The 22,669-nt window shown below is 42.5% G+C and overlaps 1 protein-coding gene across 1 annotated transcript; it reads left to right on the forward strand.

Annotated features, from left to right (window-relative positions):
• Positions 1–455: 455 nt before the first annotated feature.
• Positions 456–10,886, forward strand: med1 (mediator complex subunit 1). The gene is made up of 16 exons (XM_079293332.1): positions 456–592; positions 1,994–2,100; positions 2,796–2,874; positions 3,116–3,170; positions 3,362–3,494; positions 3,677–3,705; positions 3,842–3,913; positions 4,066–4,140; positions 4,458–4,621; positions 4,746–4,857; positions 5,082–5,206; positions 5,296–5,423; positions 5,641–5,842; positions 5,962–6,057; positions 6,196–6,301; positions 6,389–10,886. Exons 1-16 carry the CDS (start codon positions 472–474, stop codon positions 10,269–10,271), a joined length of 5,487 nt encoding a protein of 1,828 aa, XP_079149458.1. The 5' UTR covers positions 456–471; the 3' UTR covers positions 10,272–10,886.
• The last annotated feature ends 11,783 nt before the right edge of the window (positions 10,887–22,669 follow it).

Below are 22,669 nucleotides of genomic sequence, written 5' to 3' on the forward strand. Positions count from 1 at the left end.
GGAGTCTTCATCAGATCATTGCCTTTTATTTTAAGCGGGCAGTCACGTGAAGGGGATTTGATTTGGTTTTGAAGGAATAAAGGCAAAAGCACGTGTCTTTTTAAATTATATTGATGAATAATCTGAAATAATTGTTGGAACCTTACACTGTATGGCGAAAACACTTAACATTGCCAATTAAGAACTTGCCCCTATGTTTTATTTAAGTGAACATAGGGGCATAGAAAACTATGTTTTCTTTGAGGAAAGACATAGGGGCAAGATAGCAACATAGATAAATAATAAAAAACATATGATTCTGAATCTAACGACAAAGTCAACCGCTGGGACTGAAATTTAAAGTGAAAAAACAAAACAAGAAAGAGAAAAGCCTTTCACACTCACCCGCTTACGAGTGTTGTACTGTACGGAAGCCCGGATGAGGACGCTTAGAAACCGAAGTGAGTAAACTGAAACTGGTAGTGGGGCACAATGGCGGCGGGGCCTGGTGTGTCTATGCAGAGCGGTAGCCCTGCGAGAGAACCTTCTATCTCGGTTCAGCAAGGAGGGAATCAGATCCATGGCGATCGGATCAAATCTGAAGACGTAACAGGTAAGAACGTGACCCGTCCTTTACTTCTACCCGGCGGACTGATTTATGTTATCAGGGTGATCTGGTGACTCAAGCTAACGGAGGCTAACAGCTAACTTAGCCGGCTATTTAACGTTAACGTTGCTTCTTTATATATAGTTTTGGACATAGGGGTGAAGTTACAGCTCTTTGAGAAATTAAAAAAGATATTCATAGTGAAACACTAGTTTATGACACTGGACAAGGTGTCATGTTTGGTAAAGTAACGTTAGCAGTTAGCTTCATGGAGTGAGCAATTAGCTGGCTAACACCAACTTTATACATACACTAACGTTAGGGACTAACAGAGGTCTCATAAAGTAATCTATTGACAAGTCCTTGTTTTGACTCGCAGTGCTGAACGATAATGCAAACGTCACCACACCTAAGCTACCCAATATGAACTATCAAGCTGCAGTAGCCCGTTATGACAGGCAATAACAACAACACATTGGGCTCTTTTTCGTTGACGCCATCATCGTCTTTTTGACCGGACTGACATGCGCAAGTGTCCTGATGGTGTGATCGTTTTTCGGGATGTCATGTGACTCGATTGATATGTTGCGTTTTGTTGTTCGGGTTGTACCAATGACAAGTCCCATTAATGTGAATTGCATCTTTTGTGGCAGGGAAACGCTGGAGCCTTTGTTTTGGTTAGGCCCTCGTGCAAAACAAATTAGCAGTAAAACGATTTATTTGCTTGTCATAGATCGTCTTAATTTACTTTACTTACTACCTAAAAATGTGTAGTTAGAATTAATTTAACAGGCATTCACGCTCACAGTTCCATTGTTACTTTGACCAAATTCTATTATCATGAATTATAATAAATAAACAGCATACACTTAGTTGCCAGTTACAACAAGCTGAAACTAACACAGTCTAATCTAATGCAACAGTCCTGCAATAAATCCTACATTCATGAAGGATTTATTGTTCAACATACCCAATAAACTGGCTACTGAGTGTATTGTTTGCAGTTGAATATACCAACAAAAACAAAGGGCTATGGATGAAGAATGGCGTCACTTAGTTATAATTATGTCGTTAAAGTCTAATTGGATCTTAGATGCTCGCAAGATGTTTGAAACTTGTTATGAATGTCAAATGCAATGATTCATTCTTTCCATGACGTGATGTCTGTGTTGCGTTTTGCTTTGCATTTGTTAAAACGCAAAGTGAAATGAACAGTCAGAGGAATCTGCATTTAGCCCTGCATGCAGATCATCCCCCATATTTAGTTTAATTAGTTTTCTAAAAAAAGGACAGAGGAGATGTAATGAGTGTGATGGGGCTGTGAATACCTTCTAAAATGTAGCACTATCAATGTGTATAACTTGCGATTTTGTTTAACAGCTCTCTTGCATATTTCATCTTTTTCAGAGTCAGAGAAGCAGAGTCGGATGGCTGCTTTGCTGGAGAAGCTTCATGCCAAACACAATGCTTCACGGCCATGGCAGGAGACCTGCAAGGTTGTGCGTCAGGCCATGGTGAGATGGAGGCAGATCTTTTTTCTGAGATAAAATAATTAGCTTGAATTCACAAAGCACCCGTTTAAACTAGGTATCAATGTTGAAGATTATCTTGAGGTCTGGAACCAGTTGTTATACACCCCTCAGATCCTAAGAAAGCTTGCTTCTTGTATTCTTCCATCATGCAAACATGTCATTCCCACACATTTTGATTCAAACATTAGTGAGAGTCATTATCTCTCATGTCAGAGTTCAATCACATTGAAATGAATGGGTTTAACCTGTGTTTTAATAGGGAAAAGGTAGGTCACAAAACGGGTTTTTTTTGTCATTCCTTAAGTGGGGAACACTTTCCCTGCACTAAAAACAGTGAATCATTTATGTTCCTTTTTATGTGATGAATTGCTTTTCAATTAGTATTTTTTTTACACATGCACATATATACCAGTAGTATCCACAAGAGAGACTCACTACCAACCTGCTCAACATACATTTGTAGCAATTAATCACCTAATTGCACAAAAAGGTTTTTCCTTTATTAACTTCCCTACTGGGCCTGTGAAACTACAGTGGCATTTAAATCCCTGACCTATAATGCTGACTAAGCCAGTGAAAAGCCAACTTGAACATCGGATCTTGTTGATGAAGCACCTTTCTCTTTTCTCTGAGCTGTATTATCTAATACCTGTGTTTAACTTCCCGCTGTGTCCCAGGAGAAACGCGGCGTGATGAATGCTACAGGTCACCAGCTGCTGCTCACCTGCTTGGAGACGCTGCAGCAAGCGCTGAAAGGTGAGACTGTCGACTCAAAGGACAGGAAGACGAGGGAGAGCTGGGCAACGTTTTCCATTAGAATGTGTCACTTTCCATCAGTAGTCAAGGAAACGCAGGCGTTTGCAGACTGAAATTAACTGTTGAAAGCATGCGGGCACATTGTGTCTGTAGACAGCAGGGACATAAGGCAACAATTTTATGACATAATCGCTTTTTATGATTTGAAGAGTTCCCTGTTCTTCCTTTCCTTCTTCTTCAGTTTCATCTCTGCCCTCGATGACAGATCGTCTAGAATCCATCGCTCGGCAAAACATGTGAGTTCTTTCCCCTTTTGCCAAGTAAAGGACATTTAGGCTGATTGTAGATTGTTGTTACTGTTTTCCTTATAATTGCCCATTGTAGGCTCAGTCAGCAAGAATGATTACTAAAGCGATTTTAAAAATTTACTTGAGTTAAAACTAGTAACTCCGTCTCTCTCTCTGTTGATTTTGTCTTCTCTGAACAGGCTTGGCTCTCACCTCAGCCCATCAGGGACAGAGTGTTACATCACATCAGACATGTTTTACGTGGAGGTGCAGCTGGACACCAATGGCCAGCTAGTGGATGTCAAGGTGGCTCATCAGGGAGAAAACCCTACGGTCAGTTTACTATAACTTCCATATGGCTCCATGAAGCTCAGCCAAAAAGGAGTCAAGTTTGTCTATGTTTACGGTAGTATAAAATCTATACTTGGGTGTTACAATTTAATTCCATTCATGCACCTTAGTGAAGACATTATCCTCAAAAGAGTATTATATTTTTCTTGATTTGTCGATCACAGAGTTGTCCTGAGCTGATTCAGCATCTGAGGTGAGTAGAAACCACACACTGCGCTGTCGGGTTTCTTATTTCTGTTTTTCTTGGAGTGATGCAGGCACCTGTGAGAACTACTTGTATTTTTCTGAAAGCTGTCTAAACCACCTCCTCCTCTCCTGCATCTCATCAGGGAGAAGAACTTTGAAGAGTTTTCCAAACATCTGAAGGGACTTGTCGAACTATACAAGCTCCCTGGGGACAAGTAAGTAGACTTTTAGGCTATAAGGATTTCTGGTTGAAGCCAACCTAAACTATAATTAATGGCACTTGTTTTATAAGAGACATATCTTCTATGATTATTATTGTTTTCATGTCGGTTGTATCTAATTCTCTTGATTTATTTCTGTGCCCCAGTAAACTGAAAACCAAGATGTATATAGCGCTGCAGTCTTTGGAGCTAGATCTCACCAAGATGATGCACATGTTTAGGTAAGCACACAAAATGGCTTTTTGTTACCTTGTACATCATCTTCAGCATATTTGGACTTCCGGTGTTTAGCGTATTCAATCTACAGTATATATTCAATATCAATATGTTGTTCAAGCTGCACTGTGATCATTGAAAGAGTCCTGCAGGGGGAGGAGTGTTTAAGGGCACAATTGCTAATTGGCAATAGGCAGTAGAATGTAATCTGTGTAATAAATCACGTATTCACCTGCTTAACGAGTAGTAAAGTAATTTTGAGCAAAAAGATTTGAGCATCTTTTTTTGTAATGCAATAACTTTTGATTGATGCATCTTCTAGGTTAGCTACCAATGCTAATGGGGTGGAGACTGTTCTTCATGGAGGCGTCGGCTTGCTAACAGCCAGGAGTGGTGGCCATCTTGTATCTCTTCAGTGTTACCTTTCCCCTTATGACATATTTGAGGAGGAGCCAAGCCCACAGCTCAACTCACCAGACGGCAATGGTAAGTGCACAGATGTACACAAGACACCAGCCAATAGCCACATGATTTGCTTAAGAGCCATAACTATCCTTGTGGGACCTCTGTTGATTGTCTCCTTGTCTGGACTCTTGGATAATCTTTGTAGTTCCACGCTCTCTGGGTGTCAGTGTTTCTGTGACAATTGAGGGAACCTCAGCTGTCTACAAGCTTCCAATTGCCCCACTCATCACTGGATCCCACCCAGTTGACAACAAGGGGTAAGAATGTGTACCGCCCGTTATCAGGGAACTTGTGAAATCCTGCAACAAGCAACCTCTAAATGTTTATAAGAATGAATGGCATGCAATGTATTAAACATGCATAAATTCACTAATCTTTGACATAATGAGGCAATCATCTTGGGTTTTTTTTAGTGCCCCAATGTAGACCTAGTAGAGAACAGAGCAAGACAGCTGATGCATTTATCTTTGGTGTATTTTAGGACGCCTTCCTTTTCCACTGTGACCAACTCTAACTGTGTGGACCTGCCGGCTTGTTTTTTCCTCAAGATGAACCGCCCCATGCCTTTCTCACTGTCCTTTATTCAGAGGCTTGGAAATGCTACTTGTGCGTATTTTGAAGTCCTAAATATGCACTTTAAGCACAATGCTCGTTTTGGTTGGTAATTTGGACTTCAACCTCCATTTTTTTCACAGCAATCCCAGTGTTTGAGAGCTCCCCCAGCCTCTCGCCTCTCTACCAGTTAGTTGTCCAGAGCCAACGGCAGCTACAGGAGGAGGGCAGCTCCACGCCACCGCCCTCATACAACATGCACTTCTACTCGGTGAGCAGACACGAGCAATACCGCCACACACACACCAGTAATATGATCTCTTTTTCCTTGACAGATAGTTGTTCTGTGGTTACAGAAATATTGTAAGATGCCTCTGCTTGTTGTTTGTGATTATGGTCACCCATGGGAATTGAAGCGGTAAATCTAGTTTGTTCTGATCGACATCATCTCTACTTGTAAGAAAACTGCTTTCTTTGCTTTTTAACAGGTGTTGCCAGACCAGCAGCACTGTTACTTCCTGAATGGTGATGCCCCGGTGCAAGAAGGTCGTGCTCTTCAAGGAGCACTGGTGTCCAAGATCCCTTTCCGCCACCCAGCACAAGTGCCACTCTTGTTGGATATCATCCGGCACCAGGCAGCCTATAACACCTTGGTTGGCAGCTGTGTGAAACGAACTTCCATCAAAGAAGGTAAGTATTTGCCCCCCTGATGTACTGTATTTGGTCAATCAACAACATGTACTGTTTTCTGTGTCTGATGTGTCAAAACACATTTAATGAGTGAAGCATTCTTGCTGTTGTTTCCTCAGACAATGCAGGCCTGCTGCAGTTTGAAGTATGTCCTCTTACCGACTCAAGTTTCAGCGTCTCTTTCCAGCATCCGGTCAATGAGTCATTAGTTTGTGGTGAGCATCACTTTAACAAAATCTCTAATCCAACATAATGTTGATATTACTTTAACAATATCCTTGGTTGAAATGAATCTGTTATGTCAGTTTTTTGCTGATCTGAATCCTGTGTCCTATCTGACCTCCTTCCTCTAGTTGTGATGGAGGTGATTGACTCCAGACAAGTATCCTGCAAGTTGTACAAGGGACTGTCAGATGCTCTGATCTGCACTGATGAATTCATCACCAAAGTGGTCCAGCGGTGAGTTTGTAACTTCCTCCTGAATGCATAAATGTTGATAGTATAAATCTATTTTTCTTATGGTAATTGTTGCCTTCCCTCTTGCAGATGCATGTCCATCCCTGTAACCATGCGGGCCATTCGAAGGAAAGCAGAGACCATCCAGGCAGACACTCCAGCCCTTTCACTAATTGCACAAACTGTCGAGATCATGGTGAAGAATAACCTGCCACCCTCCGGTAGTCCCAGCTACAACATGGCAACAGGCGATGGAACTAACCCTATGGGACTGCCTGGGCTCGCAGGGGACAACACACCCACTGGAGCGGGACCCCCTGGGGGACCTAATTTTGGAGGTCCAATTAATTCTCTTTTTGGGGTTTCCCGAACAGAGAGGCAAGCCCAAGGAGGAGAGTGCCTAACCCAAGGAGGGGGGGCTGGCCAGTCGCAGCAACAACAGCAGCCTGGTCAATGCCATGTAGATGACTTCAACAAAGTCACACAGAATCCCATACTGACAAGTCTATTACAGATAACTGGAAGTGTGGGCTCTAGCCCCAGCTCCCAGAATGCACCACCACCCCACCAAACTCCACCCCAAACATCCTCCCCTGCCAGCAACACCAAGAATCATCCTATGTTGATGAACTTGTTGAAAGACAACCCCACACAAGATTTCGCCGCTTTGTATGGTTCTAGTCCATTAGAGAGGCAGAATTCTTCATCTGGCTCCCCGCGGACTGAAAGCATGAGTGGAACATGCCCTGGAAGTAGCACGAAAGGGAAGAAGAAGCGCCCACGAGGGACAGAAAAGGGTGGCGTGATGCCCGGAACTGCCGCAGGAGGTGGAGTTGGCGGTTTAGGCATGAAATCACAACAGGGATCTTCGATGCCGCAGCATCACCAGCACCATCAAGTCTCGCACGAGGATGACTTCCACCGTGAGCTCCTCTCTATGGATGTGGACGCATCTCAAAACTCTATCTTTGATGTTAACCTGACCGGTGATGGCCTAGACACGCCCCACAGCATCACTCCGGCACCTAGCCAATGTGGAACTCCGCCCTCTGGTCCCAGCATGCCTTATTCGCAGTCTCACGTCCAGTCTCAGCAACAGCAACCACCAGGTGCTGTACCGCCTCGTATGGTCCGCCTCTCTAGCTCTGATAGCATTGGGCCTGATATCACAGAAATCTTGTCAGATTTGCCCGAGCAGACAGGCAAAGGCAGCAGTGGGAGCCATGGGCAGCACCCGATGGGCAATGGTGGGGAGGATGGAGGCCCCCTAGGTACCCCCATCCGTGACTCCTCCAGCTCAGGTCAGGGCAGCGCAGTGTTTGACTCCGCAGACATCTTTAACACCAACAGCAATGAGAATCCTTTTACTGATGCTGCTGACCTGATTGCAGAGGCAGCTGCAACTGCTGCCACACCCACCAGCGATTCCTCTTCCACCAACTTCTTCCCAGATGCTGCTGACTTCAACCCTGACCTCTTGACCTCAGGCCATGGCTTCCCCCAGAACTACTTTGATGACAGCTCTCCAAGCGCAGATGGAGACATGGACCTGGTCAAGGGTTTTGGGGGAAGTAGCCAGCAGAATACCCCATCAGGAACACCTCAGAATCCAACTCCACATGGGCAGAGCACCCCAGAGCCATCAATGAAGGACGCTTTTGATATGGGGATTGTTTTCGGAGGCAACAGTGGTGGTGGTAAACCGCTTCTGGGGCAAGCGCTGGATTTGGGAGACACACATGGCGGAGGGTCCCAGAGCCCCCTTATTATGGGCCTCGCTGCGGCATGTGCTGACTTTAAAAGTGCAGAACCCAAAATGAAACCGCAACAGGGACTCATGCGACCAAAAGATGAAAATGGGGGTAGTGGAGGGAGCAGCTCTGGGATGGGAATGGGGAACAGTTCAACGGAGGGCAAACAAGTCAAACGTAGCAGGACCCCATCAAGTGAGGGAAAGTCTAAAGAAAAGCCTCCCAAACGGAAAAAGATGGACCCAGATGGGAAGTCCCCCTCACACAGTTCAGGCGGACGCCCATACACGCCTCCTAGTGGTGGTTCAGGCTCTGGGGGAAGTATAAGTGGAGGAGGCTCCAAGTCTCCTGGTAGTTCTGGACGCTCGCAAACTCCTCCCGGTGGTGCCACACCTCCAATTCCCAAAATCACTATTCAGATCGCCAAAGGGACCATAACTGGGGGGAAAACATCATCCCATAGTGGATACACCTCCAGCAGCTCAGCCACAAGCAGCACAGGTGGAGCAGGGGGAACCAGCAGCAGCAAAAGTCATCATTCTCACACATCCTCATCTGGAAAGATCAAGTCCAAAGAAGGCTCCTCGACACAAGGCAACAGCTCCAAGCCAGGAACCACAGGAATGGGAAGTGGAGGTGGGTCATCCCAGTCTAAAGGCTCCTCTCAAGGAATGGGTGTTGGCAAACCAGGATCCTCCCCAATCACCAAACATGGGCTGTCTGGGCCTGGAGGTAGTGGTGGTGGAATTGGAAGTGGTAGTAAAATGAAGCCTCAGGGGGGTAAGCCTCCTGGGTCTCTTATGAATCCCAACATAAAGCCCAACATCTCCCCTTCTCACTCCCGCTCCAGTAGCTCTGGTGACAAATTGTCCTCCCCTATGAAAATGCAGCAGTCCCAGGTTCCAGGAACACCTCCTTCTTCCAAGGCCAAATCGCCAATGGGCTCAGGAGGTGGTAGTTCTGGAGGGTCTAAGTCTTCTGGGGGAGGCATAAGCTCCCAGAAGCCAATGGGTGGGAGTTCTTCTGGTTCCACATCCTCCTCGTCATCCTCGAGCTCATCCTCTGGTTCCATGGCCTTTTCAGGAGGCTCCCAATCTCAGTATGGGGGTGGGGGTGGTGGAGGGGGAGGAGGGGCAGGCGGAGGAAGTGGAAGTGTAGGCAGTGGTGGAGGGGGAGGAGGTGGAGGAAGTAGTGGTGGAGGGGCTGGTCAGAACAACGCAAACAACCCCAACGCCAAAGGGAAGTCTCCCAGTCGAAACAAGAAACCCTCTCTTACGGCAGTCATAGACAAACTGAAGAGTGTAGGTGGAGGGGGAGTGGGGGAGGATGGTTGTGAGGTAGGGCCCCCAGCAGGGGGAACTGGTTCGGGATCTGCTCCTGGTGGTGGTCATGGAGGTCATGGAAATGTTCCCAGCAGTGGACCTTCAAACCTGGGCCCTTCCAAGCATGGCTCGTCGTCCCAAAGTGGGGAGTATAAGCGGGAAAAGTCTGATAAAGAGGCAAAAGCAAAAGTGTCTGTTTCTGGTGGGAATAGTGGGGATAAAAAGCTGATGGACCCAAAAACAGGAGGGGGGAGTGCAACCAGCTTAGCCAAAATCATCATTAGCAAACCTGATGGTGGCTCACCAAGCATCAAGGCCAAAGTGACCCTTCAGAAAGCAGGGGAAGGGTCTAGTGACTCCATGCGTCCACAAATTTCCAGTCTCAAAGCTTCCCCCCTCTTTAGTGGCTCTACTCCCAAACACGACCGCTCCTCGCCGAGCCACAGTCGCTCGCCAGGATACACCCCGCTCAACCACGACAGCGAGAGCGAGTCAGGCAGCAGCTCGGTGGCCGAGAAGTCCCACCAGAACAGCCCCAGCTCAGACGACGACCAGACCATTCGCCCGCTTCCCCACCAGGACTACATGAGCTCCATCCCTCTCAGCTCAGGGGAGAAGCACAAGAAGCACAAGAAGGAGAAGAAGAAGCAGAAAGAGAGGGAACGGGAGAGGGACAGAGACCGAGAACGGGACAGGGACAAAGAGAAGAAGAAGTCCTCTATGTCCATGGGGCCGTCCTCTCATCCAATAAAAGCAGACAGTTGGTCCCGGTCACCCATCGCAGCTTCAGATTCATCTTTGTCCATGCTGGCTTCAGAGCGTCCATCCCGGCCCAGTCCGATGTATATGAGAAATGAAGATGACGACCTCATGGACTCGGCCCTCACTGGCAACCTTTAATTTTTTTTCTCACGTTTTTTAACACATGCCTTTTAACATACAAATTAAACTTCTATTTATTTAACTCAAGCCACACGTTGGAACTGGATACAAGAATACTGTGGCTCTCTGAGTGATCATTGTCCTGTTAAAACTGTATTTTAACGTCATTTTACTGTTTCAGTGTATAATATCTGGCGATTGGGATGCCAGTTTTAGATGAGTGGTTATTCAAATACAAAAATACAGACTTCCTTAAGCTTCATTAAGGAAATGGATTCAAACTGTATATTTTAAGAGGAATGGACATTTATTTTCTTTCCTGTGATGTTTCACATTTAATACATTTTGTCGTGGTTCATAAGTCGTTGTTGCATACAAATGGATTGCCACTAAATAAGTATGACTCCTATTAAAAAACTAAAGTATTGCAAAGCAAGAAGGATACAGTGTTCAGTTGCCTTGTTTTTCAGATACAACTGGGGATTTTTAGATTTTGATATATTTTAAACTGATGTCTAAGTTAGTGTAGGTAAAGAAGACTGCAACTGATGATGAAGATGGAGGAAAAGAGTCAAGCTGGTTATTTTTTACCTGTAGAAGTTTTGGAAGCTTGAAATAAACTTTCACTTCTTGTCACATGTCTGTGTTTTAATTGTATGTGGGATGTAGCCTGTCTGTTGTAGTAACACGTCAGTTTGTCCATATTCATTTGAAATGACAGGAATCGGTAGGTAATACATTTATTCGTTTTGAAATATCTTGATCACCTATATATTTCTTGAATGAATGGGTAAAGATAAAATACGTGTTTACTTGCAGCTCAACCAACAAGCTACACTAGAGGGCAGCAGTGTACCAGGCTGCTCAATCAGAGTTGGCAACATAACGTGGTGCTCTGTAATGAGTTTCACAGTCCCAGAGGGAATGCGTAGAGGTTAAATGAAATTTCACGCCCTTTATTCACATGTATTACAGAGGACGATTTGTGAAGTCACGCTGCCAAGTAGAGGGACAAAACAGAAGCTCTGAAAATGCCAAAGATGCACAAAACAAATCACTTGGGATGGTCACAAAGAATGACGTCAAATAAAACAAAAGATTAATTATTAAACTATCTCAATGCATCATCCAGAGGACAGACAGTAAAAGGTAAACTAAATAACTTAATGGGTTACAAATGCTGATACAAATCGGATTGTACTGTTTTTGCAATTGTTAAACACAATTTCTTTCGTTTTTGTTGAAACTACACACAAACACCAAAATCATAAAATATCTGACATTAAAGATATTCAAAACTATATAAACTTTTTAAAATTGTATTTTTGCATCACAACTATACACACAAACATTAAACAGTTATTCCCACACGTCAACTGCACACTGATGTGCTAAGTATAAAACACTATTATCTCTCTGTTATAGAGTCTTTGGCAATTTAATTAGTTGCATCCTGTAAATATAGACTATAAAGACAAATGCAGTCGGGAAACAACCATTGTTTTTATTCTCTACTCAACAGTACCAGACAGTTACTTAAAGTGCAACAAAATAAATAATGTAAAGTGAACAGTATGAAATTTAACACAAATTTACAGTCCCTTTTGATATTGAGATGTAGAGATGTTAGCTTCTTGTAAATAAGCAGAATTAAGATACACAATGTACTTATTATGAAGCATTGGTCATGAAACTTGTGACCTTTTACAATAAAGTGATGTCTATTTGTTACTCCTCACCGGTTGCATCTACCTGTAGTGAACAGCTTATTATTAGTTTTTACCATGCATTATATGGATAATTCTGGTGGTAAACTTATCCAGTAATTCACACGAATATAAGCAACTATTGGAGGAAATGGCTAAATCAACACTGATACATATTTTCTTTATTATGTTAATCATTTTGGGACCCTTCAGATTTCTCAACCCCCAGGTTTAGAATGACTGGAAATCCAATGCAAGCATGTGATATAGTAGTAAATCAATATAACATATTCCTGCATAGGCAAAAACAGGTCTAACCTTTGACCCCCTTCATGTCCCAGGTGACACCATGTGAAACCAAACAAGACTCTTCGGCTCCCAGTCAGCTGATCTTCTGACCCATCGCCTCACTTTTCTCCAGATCTGCTGACTGGGCTGTTGTTTTTTTCCAGAGGCCCTGCTAAACTGCTGAGGTGACACAAATGAATGGAATCTCTGTATATTGAAAATAATATTTCATTACGGAGTGTTCAAAAAAAAAAAAAACGTGGAGCTCAGCTCAAATGGCACAAGTGCACCATCAACTGTTACAGGCAACAGCTTGCTTGGTTCCGCTGCTGAGTCGTTTGTTGACTTCCCATTTTTGTCGGATTCCCGAAGCACCCAACTGAAGAGGCCCTTAGGGAGGTCCTCTCACCCTTTGTACTGTACTGTATGTACTCGCTTGCCCCAAAGATGGATGCTGAAAATAAATACTACATAACATCACTGCAGGAGGTTGCCTAGGGGTGTGCCATATCAACATTAAAGTAAACATTAACAGATCTGTTATTTTATTTAATCCATATAGACAACGTGCATAACATCAATCAAACTACTTTTAATAACAGGCTACTGCCAGTGGCTGTGAGAGAGGTGATTTGGCATGCAGATATGAGCCCACTTCCACATTTCCAAAAAACTCTTTCACACTTACTGCCAGTGTGCCATTGGTTGAGCTGCCGTGTGTCAATGATGGCACACTTGCCTGAGGCTGCCTTCCCCTGATTGAGTCTATCCTTGGAACAAATCACACGTTCTCCTGCTATTGAGCTGCAGCACAGTCTGCTTCTCAACTGTCTCTGCTTTTAAAAAACTCATTTTCTTTCTGCTTATTCATTTTTCGTTTCACAAAATTACCTTTATTACCTTTATGCGGGCACATCAATTCTGACTCCGGTTTTTTTACATCTCTCTCAAAGTACTTAAGCAAAAATAGAAATATCAGCTCAGGACAAGGACAACAAAGCTGAACTAATCAAGGTAAAGAATAAACAGGGCTGCTATGTATTGGTTTTCTTGACATTGCCTTCACTTCCTCATTATTTGTTGAAATGATGTTGATCATCGTATCAACCAATTTTTTTCCGAAACTATCTTTTTAGTATCTTTTTTTGTTTATTTTATTTTCAAACCCTAAATATTTAAGAGGTAATTCTTCCATTTTCTAAAAATGTATACACATTACCTCAAAGCTTTGAAACCAAATAATAACGAAATATTCAGTTTATTTATCATTATTTTAATGCATGGTAATTATATGTTCCATTGTTTGCCATTTCCTGATGTTATAGTGATGTTATAGTGATGTCTATTAGACCACAGAGGTCTAACATTAGACCTCTTTTGAAAAAGTCCTGCCAACACCAATCACATATATAGAAAATATGAAAACTCATTGTGTTTCAGTATTACAACGTTTTCCTACAGTGAATCTACGGTATGTATGTCATACCACTACATTCTCGGTTTCTCCTAACCTCCAACATTAGAGTTTGCAATAAACAGAAAGCCCTCTACAGATGTTCCTGCTGGCGGACAAACCGCAGGTCTACACTGCTGAATGAAATGATGCAACACAGAAACTCACAGGAAGATCTAAATTCCAAACCGAATCAATAATTCACATGAGGGTTTGGACTTGTCAGCTCCATTCAGTCACATTAGCAGAATAGTGTTAGCTGAAAAGGCCTTGGAGCGGAAAAGGTATGCAAGACGAATGGAGGCGCTCCCAACATTTCTCAATGCATTTGCTCCCACTGCAAACACTGGAAAGAGATGGCTTGACTGAAAGCCACAGAACATCTCTTGGTTATTAAAACGTTTTGATTTTAAAGGCAATAGGACTTTCTCACAGAAGGAAAAGCACATGTGGAAATAATAAGATTAGTGACAGTTGAGTTCCATTTACCTGCTTCAGTTTCAGGGTCTTGGTATTGTGCATGCTGGCAGAATGGAGCCATCGTTCATGTTATTTGTATCACCTGTGCTTTTCCTACTATGACCGGTTGAAAGACCTATTCAGTACAAGCATTGTCCCATGTTTTTTTTTTAACTTCTACTCTCAAATACTACCAAGCACTTCGTTACGATCAATGTATTCACTTCTGGCAAGCCTTTCCAACCAATTTGTCAAATGTCAGGGAAATAAAAGAAAGCCTGAGACTGCAAGCTCCTCTCCTCGTTCCTCCCTTCGGTAGCTCCTTGACTCTCGATTCGCTGTCAACCTTTTCAAACTGCTGAGCCGCGCTTTTCTTCAGCACGGCTAATTTCTCTATTGTGGACCCTGCCACTCAAACTTCATGCCTGGCTTTACGTTCACTCTTCCTGCTTGGAATATATCCACATCATTCCTTTTCACTCCCCCCCCCCCCCTCATCCTTTCATCCCGTGCATTCTCTTTCATCGTTTCTCAAACACAACCCTGCAGGTCTCTGGGATGTTGCTGAGCAGTTTCAGATTTGCTCGGCTGACATAGGCTACACTGCTTTTAAAGAACATATCTTTTACAAAATTCCTCCATTCTTAAGCCCCGGTATTTTCATGGATAGTCACTTTTCTTGTAAATACTCTGGCTAAAAATGATTTAAAGTCCTGAAAACATTCAACATTAGACTGCCAAAGTGTATCCTGCTGTATAATTCTGCCTGTATAATACAGCCATGCTAGCATCATTGCTCTATACGCAGTTTTTATTTTGGCAGCTATTTTAGTGTTAGTCTTTACACGAAAATTAGATTTAGTCACATTTTAATAATTTTCTTACTGTGAGGATAGATTTAGTCTAGTTTTAGTCGCCGAAAAGTCATCACATTTTAGTCAACTTTATCTAACAATTTCTGCTTTTTAGCTTCCTCTACTATATCCTATACTATCTCCATTGCCAGCTCCAGTTTTGCCCCACAGGCAACTAACTATTCATTTATTTTTTTTCTGTTTCATGTTAAAAAACAAGTTGGTAAAGATAAGATGCTGCTATGCTCATCTTTAACTTGATAGTGTGTGTTACAATCTAATCACTTTTCCCATCATGGTGTGCAAATGTATTATATTTCAGGCATGTGATGGGCAACAGATGTAGACAGTGAGTTCAGCAAATTGCCATCTCCCCTTCAGCACATAAGGAAGGTTTGCAGATTGTGTCTGTTGATGAGCCGTATAGCATTGAAATAACCTCCCAGCTTATCCTGTCGATAAGCAAGCAAGGGGAGGCAGTCATTTGCCAGTTAGTTAAGCTTTATAGCTGCTCACAAGGAGGGAAATGGGGGAGAGAAGTGGTGAAAAGAAGAGGAAGTACGAATAAAGGCAAAGGGAGGAGGGAGGAGAGAGAGCATAAATGTATTTTCAGCCTGAGAGTGCTACATCTAAGCTAAGGATATTATTACAGCAAGAAACTGCAGCTATGCCCTCTGAAGTAAGGCAGCAGCTTACGGCATGATGGCAAGCAACATTTTTTTATCTTTGCTGTCTGAACAAAATTAGTTTTCAACTGAATATCAATTTCCTGGTACCGGTACTCAACATTAATAGAAAAGCAATGGTGTCACTGTCCTCGCTAATTTGTGCTTTTGTGTGCCTGTTCATGTAGATCAGCATCAAGCACTGAATAACAATTGTTCAGACAAGAAATAGAATGAACTGAGACTGAAATTTAATACAACACACATTTTCATTTACAAGTTCCTGCAACTGAACCATGAACATTATGGATTCATTTCTTGATGTAGAATTTATTCCTCGGACGGGAATGATCGTAACAGTATATAGAGTATCAAAATCACATTTTAACTTCACCTTCTTTGTGGGATCAGTTCATGGTTTTGTGGCTTTGCAGATCTGTTTAATGCTGTGCTGAGGCAAGTTTCCATAACAGTATCAAGTTTTAGAGTTATGCTGAGGCAATCTGAAGTAAGTGGCTGTAAAACTGTGTCGCTTGCGAAACATCAGCAAAACTGAAGGAAGTGAAGGTACACCTAAGTTCACGGCTGTGGTGTGTCGACACTGGGCATTTCACTGTAGTTGTTAGTTGGCTGCTGCTTTTATTGCATTGTTAATGGGAAATATTGCAAATGTTTTTTTGTGGGCTTTTTTCTACTTTGCAGGACTATGGTACGTTTTCAGCACCACGGAGAGATCCACACCCCTTACTTACTGTAAGCTGTTATGACAATATACAATAAATTGAATAAGTCATAGCCATTATAAAGGTTTTCTTGTAAGATTACCACTCACAATCCAAGTCAGATGAAGAAAAGATAATTGTTTATTACTAACAGATGATATGTGATGATAAAGTCTTGAGTCTTCGGCGCTTGGACTCTACAGGGAGATTTACAGGCGAGGGGCGTCTGCTCTGAGCAGCAGCAAGATAAATCCCCCCGTGGAGTCCAGACACTGGGTGGTTGATGAGGCTGATAGAATGATGAGTTGATGAAGCGGATGAATCTGCGGAGACTGGGCGGCGATGGGGAGGTGGAGGGGCGCGTAACAGTGACATGAACATACTGAAGGTAGAGAGACAATCATATTCAAAAAGAGACTGCAGTAGGATGATGGGCTAACGATGTAATTGTTTCGTCGTGCTATTGGATAGATGAGACCAGCTGATATCATGATTGACAGCCCTGAACAAGTACATCAAGGAAATAATGAGTGAGCATGCGCGAAGAGTGATTAGCAGATTATGAGAAATGAGCTACGGGCTTAGGCATGCAAGAGTATAGTCTTTCTGACTGAACTTACGCCGGAGCTTCATATTAACAAACAAAACCAATTGAAATGTTGAGCTTGAAGCTTTCTCCCTGCCTTCGGAAATAGCACATCTCATCACAAGGCCCACTTCCTTGGCTTTTCCACAGCTTCCAGATATATCTCATGGCCTTCACCAGTGAAAATAATTTGCTGAAACTGCTCAAATTTGCTCAAACTGATAAGCAAACTACTTCTGCTTTTTATAAAATAAGGTTTTTAGCCCTGTCAGAAAGTTTTATTCACCACTTCTCATTTCCTCCCCGGAAGAGCTGCTTGATGAATCCCTGGCATGAGTAGCACAAGGTCGTGAGGAGATGCCATCATTCTTCACTCATTTCTAAGGAGGAAATTAGTTGCAGTGAGTAGTTTAAACTGACTGGCTACAGTATCTGTGCTAGAGTCATTTGGCCTGTGTCCTCCACTCGTTTCTCCTGTCAGTCGCTGTTTTTCTGCACGCCGATGTGTCTGTAAGGTTATCTGTAGCACTCATTAAAAAGAAATGAAAGTATATTGTCCTTATAATCCCTGTGGGGCCGGAGGCGTGAGTCAGCAAATGGCAGTGCCAACTCTCCTTTTGCAATGTCCAACACAAACCCCAATGTCATTCTGGCCACCCGCCCATCCTCTCTGCCTACCGCGCCCTCTTCTCCATCCCTCGGCCTCTCTCTCTGACAGATTCACTGCTGCTGATGATCCATCTTTTTCCGACGTCTGTCTGGAGAAATATCACCGTTGTACTCCTCCAGACACTCACAGAGATGTCCTGAGAGTGTGCGGCTCCATCGTCGGTTAATAGAGACTTGACGATGTCTATTATATTACTCCTAAGAGGATTTTAGTTGTACCGTAACACTTGTGTAATATCTTAAAACGTAGTGCTATTATGGTAAATTGATTTAATGGACATATTAATGTTCACCATTCTTTCCGGCACGAATCATTTCTGTGAGTCACAACCTCTGTATTTTGTTGTAATCCTTTAGATCCCATTTAAGTGTGCCTTTTAATAATGTCTTGTATTTCTTGATAATCTTAATGCCCTTTGTGTCTGTAGTTTTAAGATAAATATGTTTCTTTTCTAAATTGTGTTTCTTATCACCAGGCAGCCAGTGGCTTACATTCAGTTCACTACAATATGGGAAAAATTTGATTATGATCAAAGTTTGCTAATGGTTTGCAAAAATGAGAGCGAGAGCGAGGGAGAGAGAGAGATAGAGAGAGAGAGGGAGAGAGAGAGAGAGAGGGAGAGAGAGAGTGATTGTGAATCAGAAAAACATGTTCAGTGGCATGTAGCGTATGTTTGTTTGAGCTCATAGCATTGACCAAAACTATGACAAGCAGCCACACGCACTGTCAGACACTGACGGTCTGTGAACAGACGCCACTTGGTACAGCAGATCTGCCTCTGGAGCCAAATATAACTGTCACGTTTGTTGAGCAAATTATTTAGAAGTTGGCTCGACGAGTGAATCTGGCAAATCTGCAAAATCTTTATCTGCAATGGAAAAAAGCACATTTCCTGCAGATAGAAGCAGTCTATCGAATAATTTGACCCGTATATATTTATATACATTATACACAGTTCACCAGATAAGGGAAACACATGTTCTCTTTGTGAACCACATGCTACTCATCTTTGATTGCTCACTGAGTGTGTAATGACCCATGTTATTGTGTGAGGCAGCACGTAATATGTTTCTCCCTGTAATCAGGTCAGAATCATTTTGATATGATCAGGTTAAGGGTCAGACAATTTCATTTCTTGTTCTTATTAAGTTACAATCATTTTCTTTTCTTATAATGAGGTTAATGTCTCAGTTTTGATCGCTTCACCTGCCACTGCGTCTCACTGTTTACTTCTGCCTCATAACACAAACACACACACACACACACACACACACACACACACATAAGACTGAATCTTATGGTTTATCTCACAGACACCAGCATCTGTTGTTCACATCTAACACTCACACATTGTATTCCATTCCTGCGTAGTCACAGCATTTTTGTTGTTACCGCAGGTACATGTGTTGTTTCTCGTGGTCTTACGATGCATATTCTGGTTCGTAAATATTACATCATTTCTCCTGTTTGTAGTGAGATCAGATGTTGATTTCTTTATGTGGCTGGTTAGCAAAATAAAACGTGATTCATTTGAACGAAATCAGGATTTCACACCTCAAGACCGTCCTCTGTTTGGTCTATCTTTCTCTTTCTGTACTCTTGTTTCTCTTGCACCAAACTCTTATTTTCCTGACACCCTACAAACGTTGCTCGCTCAGTTGTTTTTTGATAGCTCACACTTCTTTATATTTCATGATTCACAGCTAACCTGGTGGACAAAATCTCACAGCAGCTGTTCAATGGATTTTCTTTCTTTTAATGAAAAGAGACACATGAATATCCATATTTTAAAAAGGCAACATAGATCCACCACACAAACGCAGAAAAAAAAAACTGGGCCATGTATTCCACAGGGAGCGGGCTCACCGTGAAAAACTCTTCAAAGTGATAAATAAAAAAACAAGGCAGCTTCGCACATGAGCAAACGTTTGCTTGTTACATCATGAAAGAGATTTGTCTCCCATCAGGAAATAGTCGGTTAACATTTGACCCAGATACAGCTGCATGTTGATGGCATCAAAGACTTTAAATTAAGCTGTCTCACTTCAATAGAAAAAGATCTTTAGAATAACACACTTTTTTCACCGAGTGGGCTTACAGCTTCAAGCAAGGCTGAGTGACTTGAAGCTTTTTTGTTGTTGCTAAAAAAGAAGGATGAGCAGTTATTCTTTATTTTACACTCTGAATATTCAGCTTCTCACCAATCTAAAATTCACGTTGCCCTTGAAACCTATACTCTCCAACAAAACTACAACTCCGAGTACATATAGTCCAGCAGCACACATTGTCTTTGTTCATATTTCCATCATAAACCAGCTACAACCACAGAATTGCATGCAGATTTGTCCAGATTCCAGTCATAAAGTTCAAATCATGATGGCTCTGACTGTTCTGAGCCTCAGTTGGGAGGCAAGAGATTTGCATCGTAAACCTTGCTGCTCCCCACAAGATAACGTGTGGCGAGTGTCCGCAGTGACATACCCGGATTTTGCAGCTCACACTCTCCGAGATCTTGAAAATCTGTAGCTTTTGGCCAAACTCAGGATTATAATCACAACCTGAATCATGCAGTGTGTCTCAGACTTTAGTGACATGAGGAAAATGCGGGTGCTGAGAGTGTCTGGCAGACGTGGCCAAGAAGGAAAGGAATCTGCTGGAATGTGGTTGCTAAATCACATGCTTAGTTTGAACTCTAAAAGAGCTCCGCATCGATTTAGCTGTTGTCTTTCCCTCAGAGAACTATAACATATTTAGTTTGACAAGGTCAGCTGCTGACGAATGCATTCATTTCAACTAAGTGTTATTAATTCTGTGGAGTAATTTTGTCCCAATGAAATCTGTTGGCACCATGCGGGGAAGCTCCCTGAGCCCTGGGTTAGATGTGTGCAAACTTCATTTACTTCCTTTTGAAGTTGGGGATAAGATGATAGAGAGATCGTTTGCATTAGCAAGGTCATTCCCAAGTATAATGTTCTTATCATGGCCAAGATGTCCCTGTCAGTAGAGCGTCTGTGCATATAATGAGGAAGAATAAAGCTTTTGGATTGTGCTGAAGCATGAGAACAACTCACCAAAGTTACTCAAAGGATGTTATGGTTTGTTTTATATAATAGTTTAATGATAATGGTCAAACATGCCTGTGCGCATCATCAATGTTTATGCACTTACAGCATAGATTTTACAAAAAAAAACCCCAAATCTAAGCAGTCAGCATCACCGGCATGCTTCCTCGAATTTTTATTGTGTCGAAGGATCTGTATTGAATAGTGGCCAAGCAGCACCACATGGGAACCTGTCAGACTCCAGATAAACCACAAACCAAGCAGAGCCGAACAAAAGCCTCCCAAAGCAATAACTAAAATCTCTGGCCACCCTGCGCTGAGAAACAGCTGACATCAGCTGTCTCACCAGACCGCCTGCCGCGATATGGCTCCTTTTCCTCTGGAGATAGATGAGATACAAAGTTGGCAGACATGACGAGTGATAACGAGCAAACAAGAGGGAGAGTGTATTGACGGATTTAAAGGGTGCAGAGCGGAGAAGAAGAGAGGATACATGGGAGAGAGGTAATACCAATTGAAGTGGATGGGGAGATAGCGTCACAATATATCATGTGCCTTCCAGAGATGGGGCCTTAATCTCCTTTGCTCTCTCCTTACAGCTCAACTTTACACAAACACAGTACAAATACACACAAATTCAGGTTGCTGTACTGTAGATGGTGTGCAGTGAATTGTGTACTTTAGGTGACAGATATGTTAATGCAGTCAGACACCTGGTCACCCGTTTTTTTTGTTCAAAATGTGTTCAAATTGTAACTTTTTCTTAATACTGCCCTTCAAAGAGAGTCAGATGTGGTGACAAATGTGTGTTTGTGTTTGTGTGTGTGTGTGTGTGTGTGTGTGTGTGTGTAAAAGAGACAGAGAGAGAGTGAGTGGATGGAGAGTATAGTGTATCGTAACTAGAGCGAAAAAAAGGTTCCCCTGAGCAGTAAATAAAAGATGATGCTACAAAATGGACACCAGCTAGAGCTCCGACATGACAAGAGAGAAAAAGATATGACTGTTTTTATGATTTTATCTGTATTCTATGTGTTTTGCCGTGAAAGATTGATGCTGTTTTTGATGTTTTTCAGGGGTCAACAGTTATGAAACTTGCAGACATGAGACATAAATAGGCATTGGACATTAAAGAACCACAGATAATCTTTAAAACATTCGTTGGTTTCTGCCTAACTGATGAACTTTGCCTATATATGCAGGAAGGTCACACCCTCATCAGTTCAGTTTAACAATTGAGTTTTAAAGCTGATACTAACTATAGCTCTGTCTCTGACACACACACACACACACACACACACACACACACACACACACACACACACACACACACACAATTACACTGAGAAGCCCTTGAGAGGTCTTTATCAGCAATTTCACACATTTATGATAAAATAATGGGGTCTTTCATTTGCGTAATTACCTGCCGCACCACAACACAATATCATCTCAGTGATGGAGAATGGCGGGGGCTTGTCAACCTGCTCAAGGCCAGCCATGATTGTTGCAGACAACTGCTACTAACAAGAACTGCGACATGGTGTACAGACCCACTCTGCCTCTGAAAGAATACCTCGCTCAACAGAAAAAGAAAGATGTGTTTGCATAGATAGATAGATAGACAGATAGATATATAGATGGATAGAGAGAGAGAGAGACAGAGATAGAGAGAGAGAGAGAGAGAGAGAGAGAGAGAGAGAGAGAGATAGACAGAGATAGAGACAGAGAGACAGAGAGAGAGACAGAGAGACAGAGAGAGAGAGATAGATAGATAGATAGATAGATAGATAGATAGATAGATAGATAGATAGATAGATAGATAGATAGATAGATAGATAGATAGATAGATAGATAGATAGATAGATAGATAGATAGATAGATAGATAGATAGATAGATAGATAGATAGATAGATAGATAGATAGATAGATAGATAGATAGATAGATAGATAGATA

This window comes from Melanostigma gelatinosum (assembly GCF_949748355.1).
Source record: "Melanostigma gelatinosum genome assembly, chromosome: 21".
In the NCBI taxonomy this organism is placed as follows: Eukaryota; Metazoa; Chordata; class Actinopteri; order Perciformes; family Zoarcidae; genus Melanostigma; species Melanostigma gelatinosum.

Coding starts and splice junctions, on each gene's coding strand:
- med1 (XM_079293332.1), top strand. CDS start 472: ATGGCGGCGGGGCCTGGTGTGTCTATGCAGAGCGGTAGCCCTGCGAGA. Junction 3,171..3,361: donor TCCATCGCTCGGCAAAACAT/GTGAGTTCTTTC, acceptor TTCTCTGAACAG/GCTTGGCTCTCACCTCAGCC. Junction 4,141..4,457: donor AAGATGATGCACATGTTTAG/GTAAGCACACAA, acceptor TGCATCTTCTAG/GTTAGCTACCAATGCTAATG.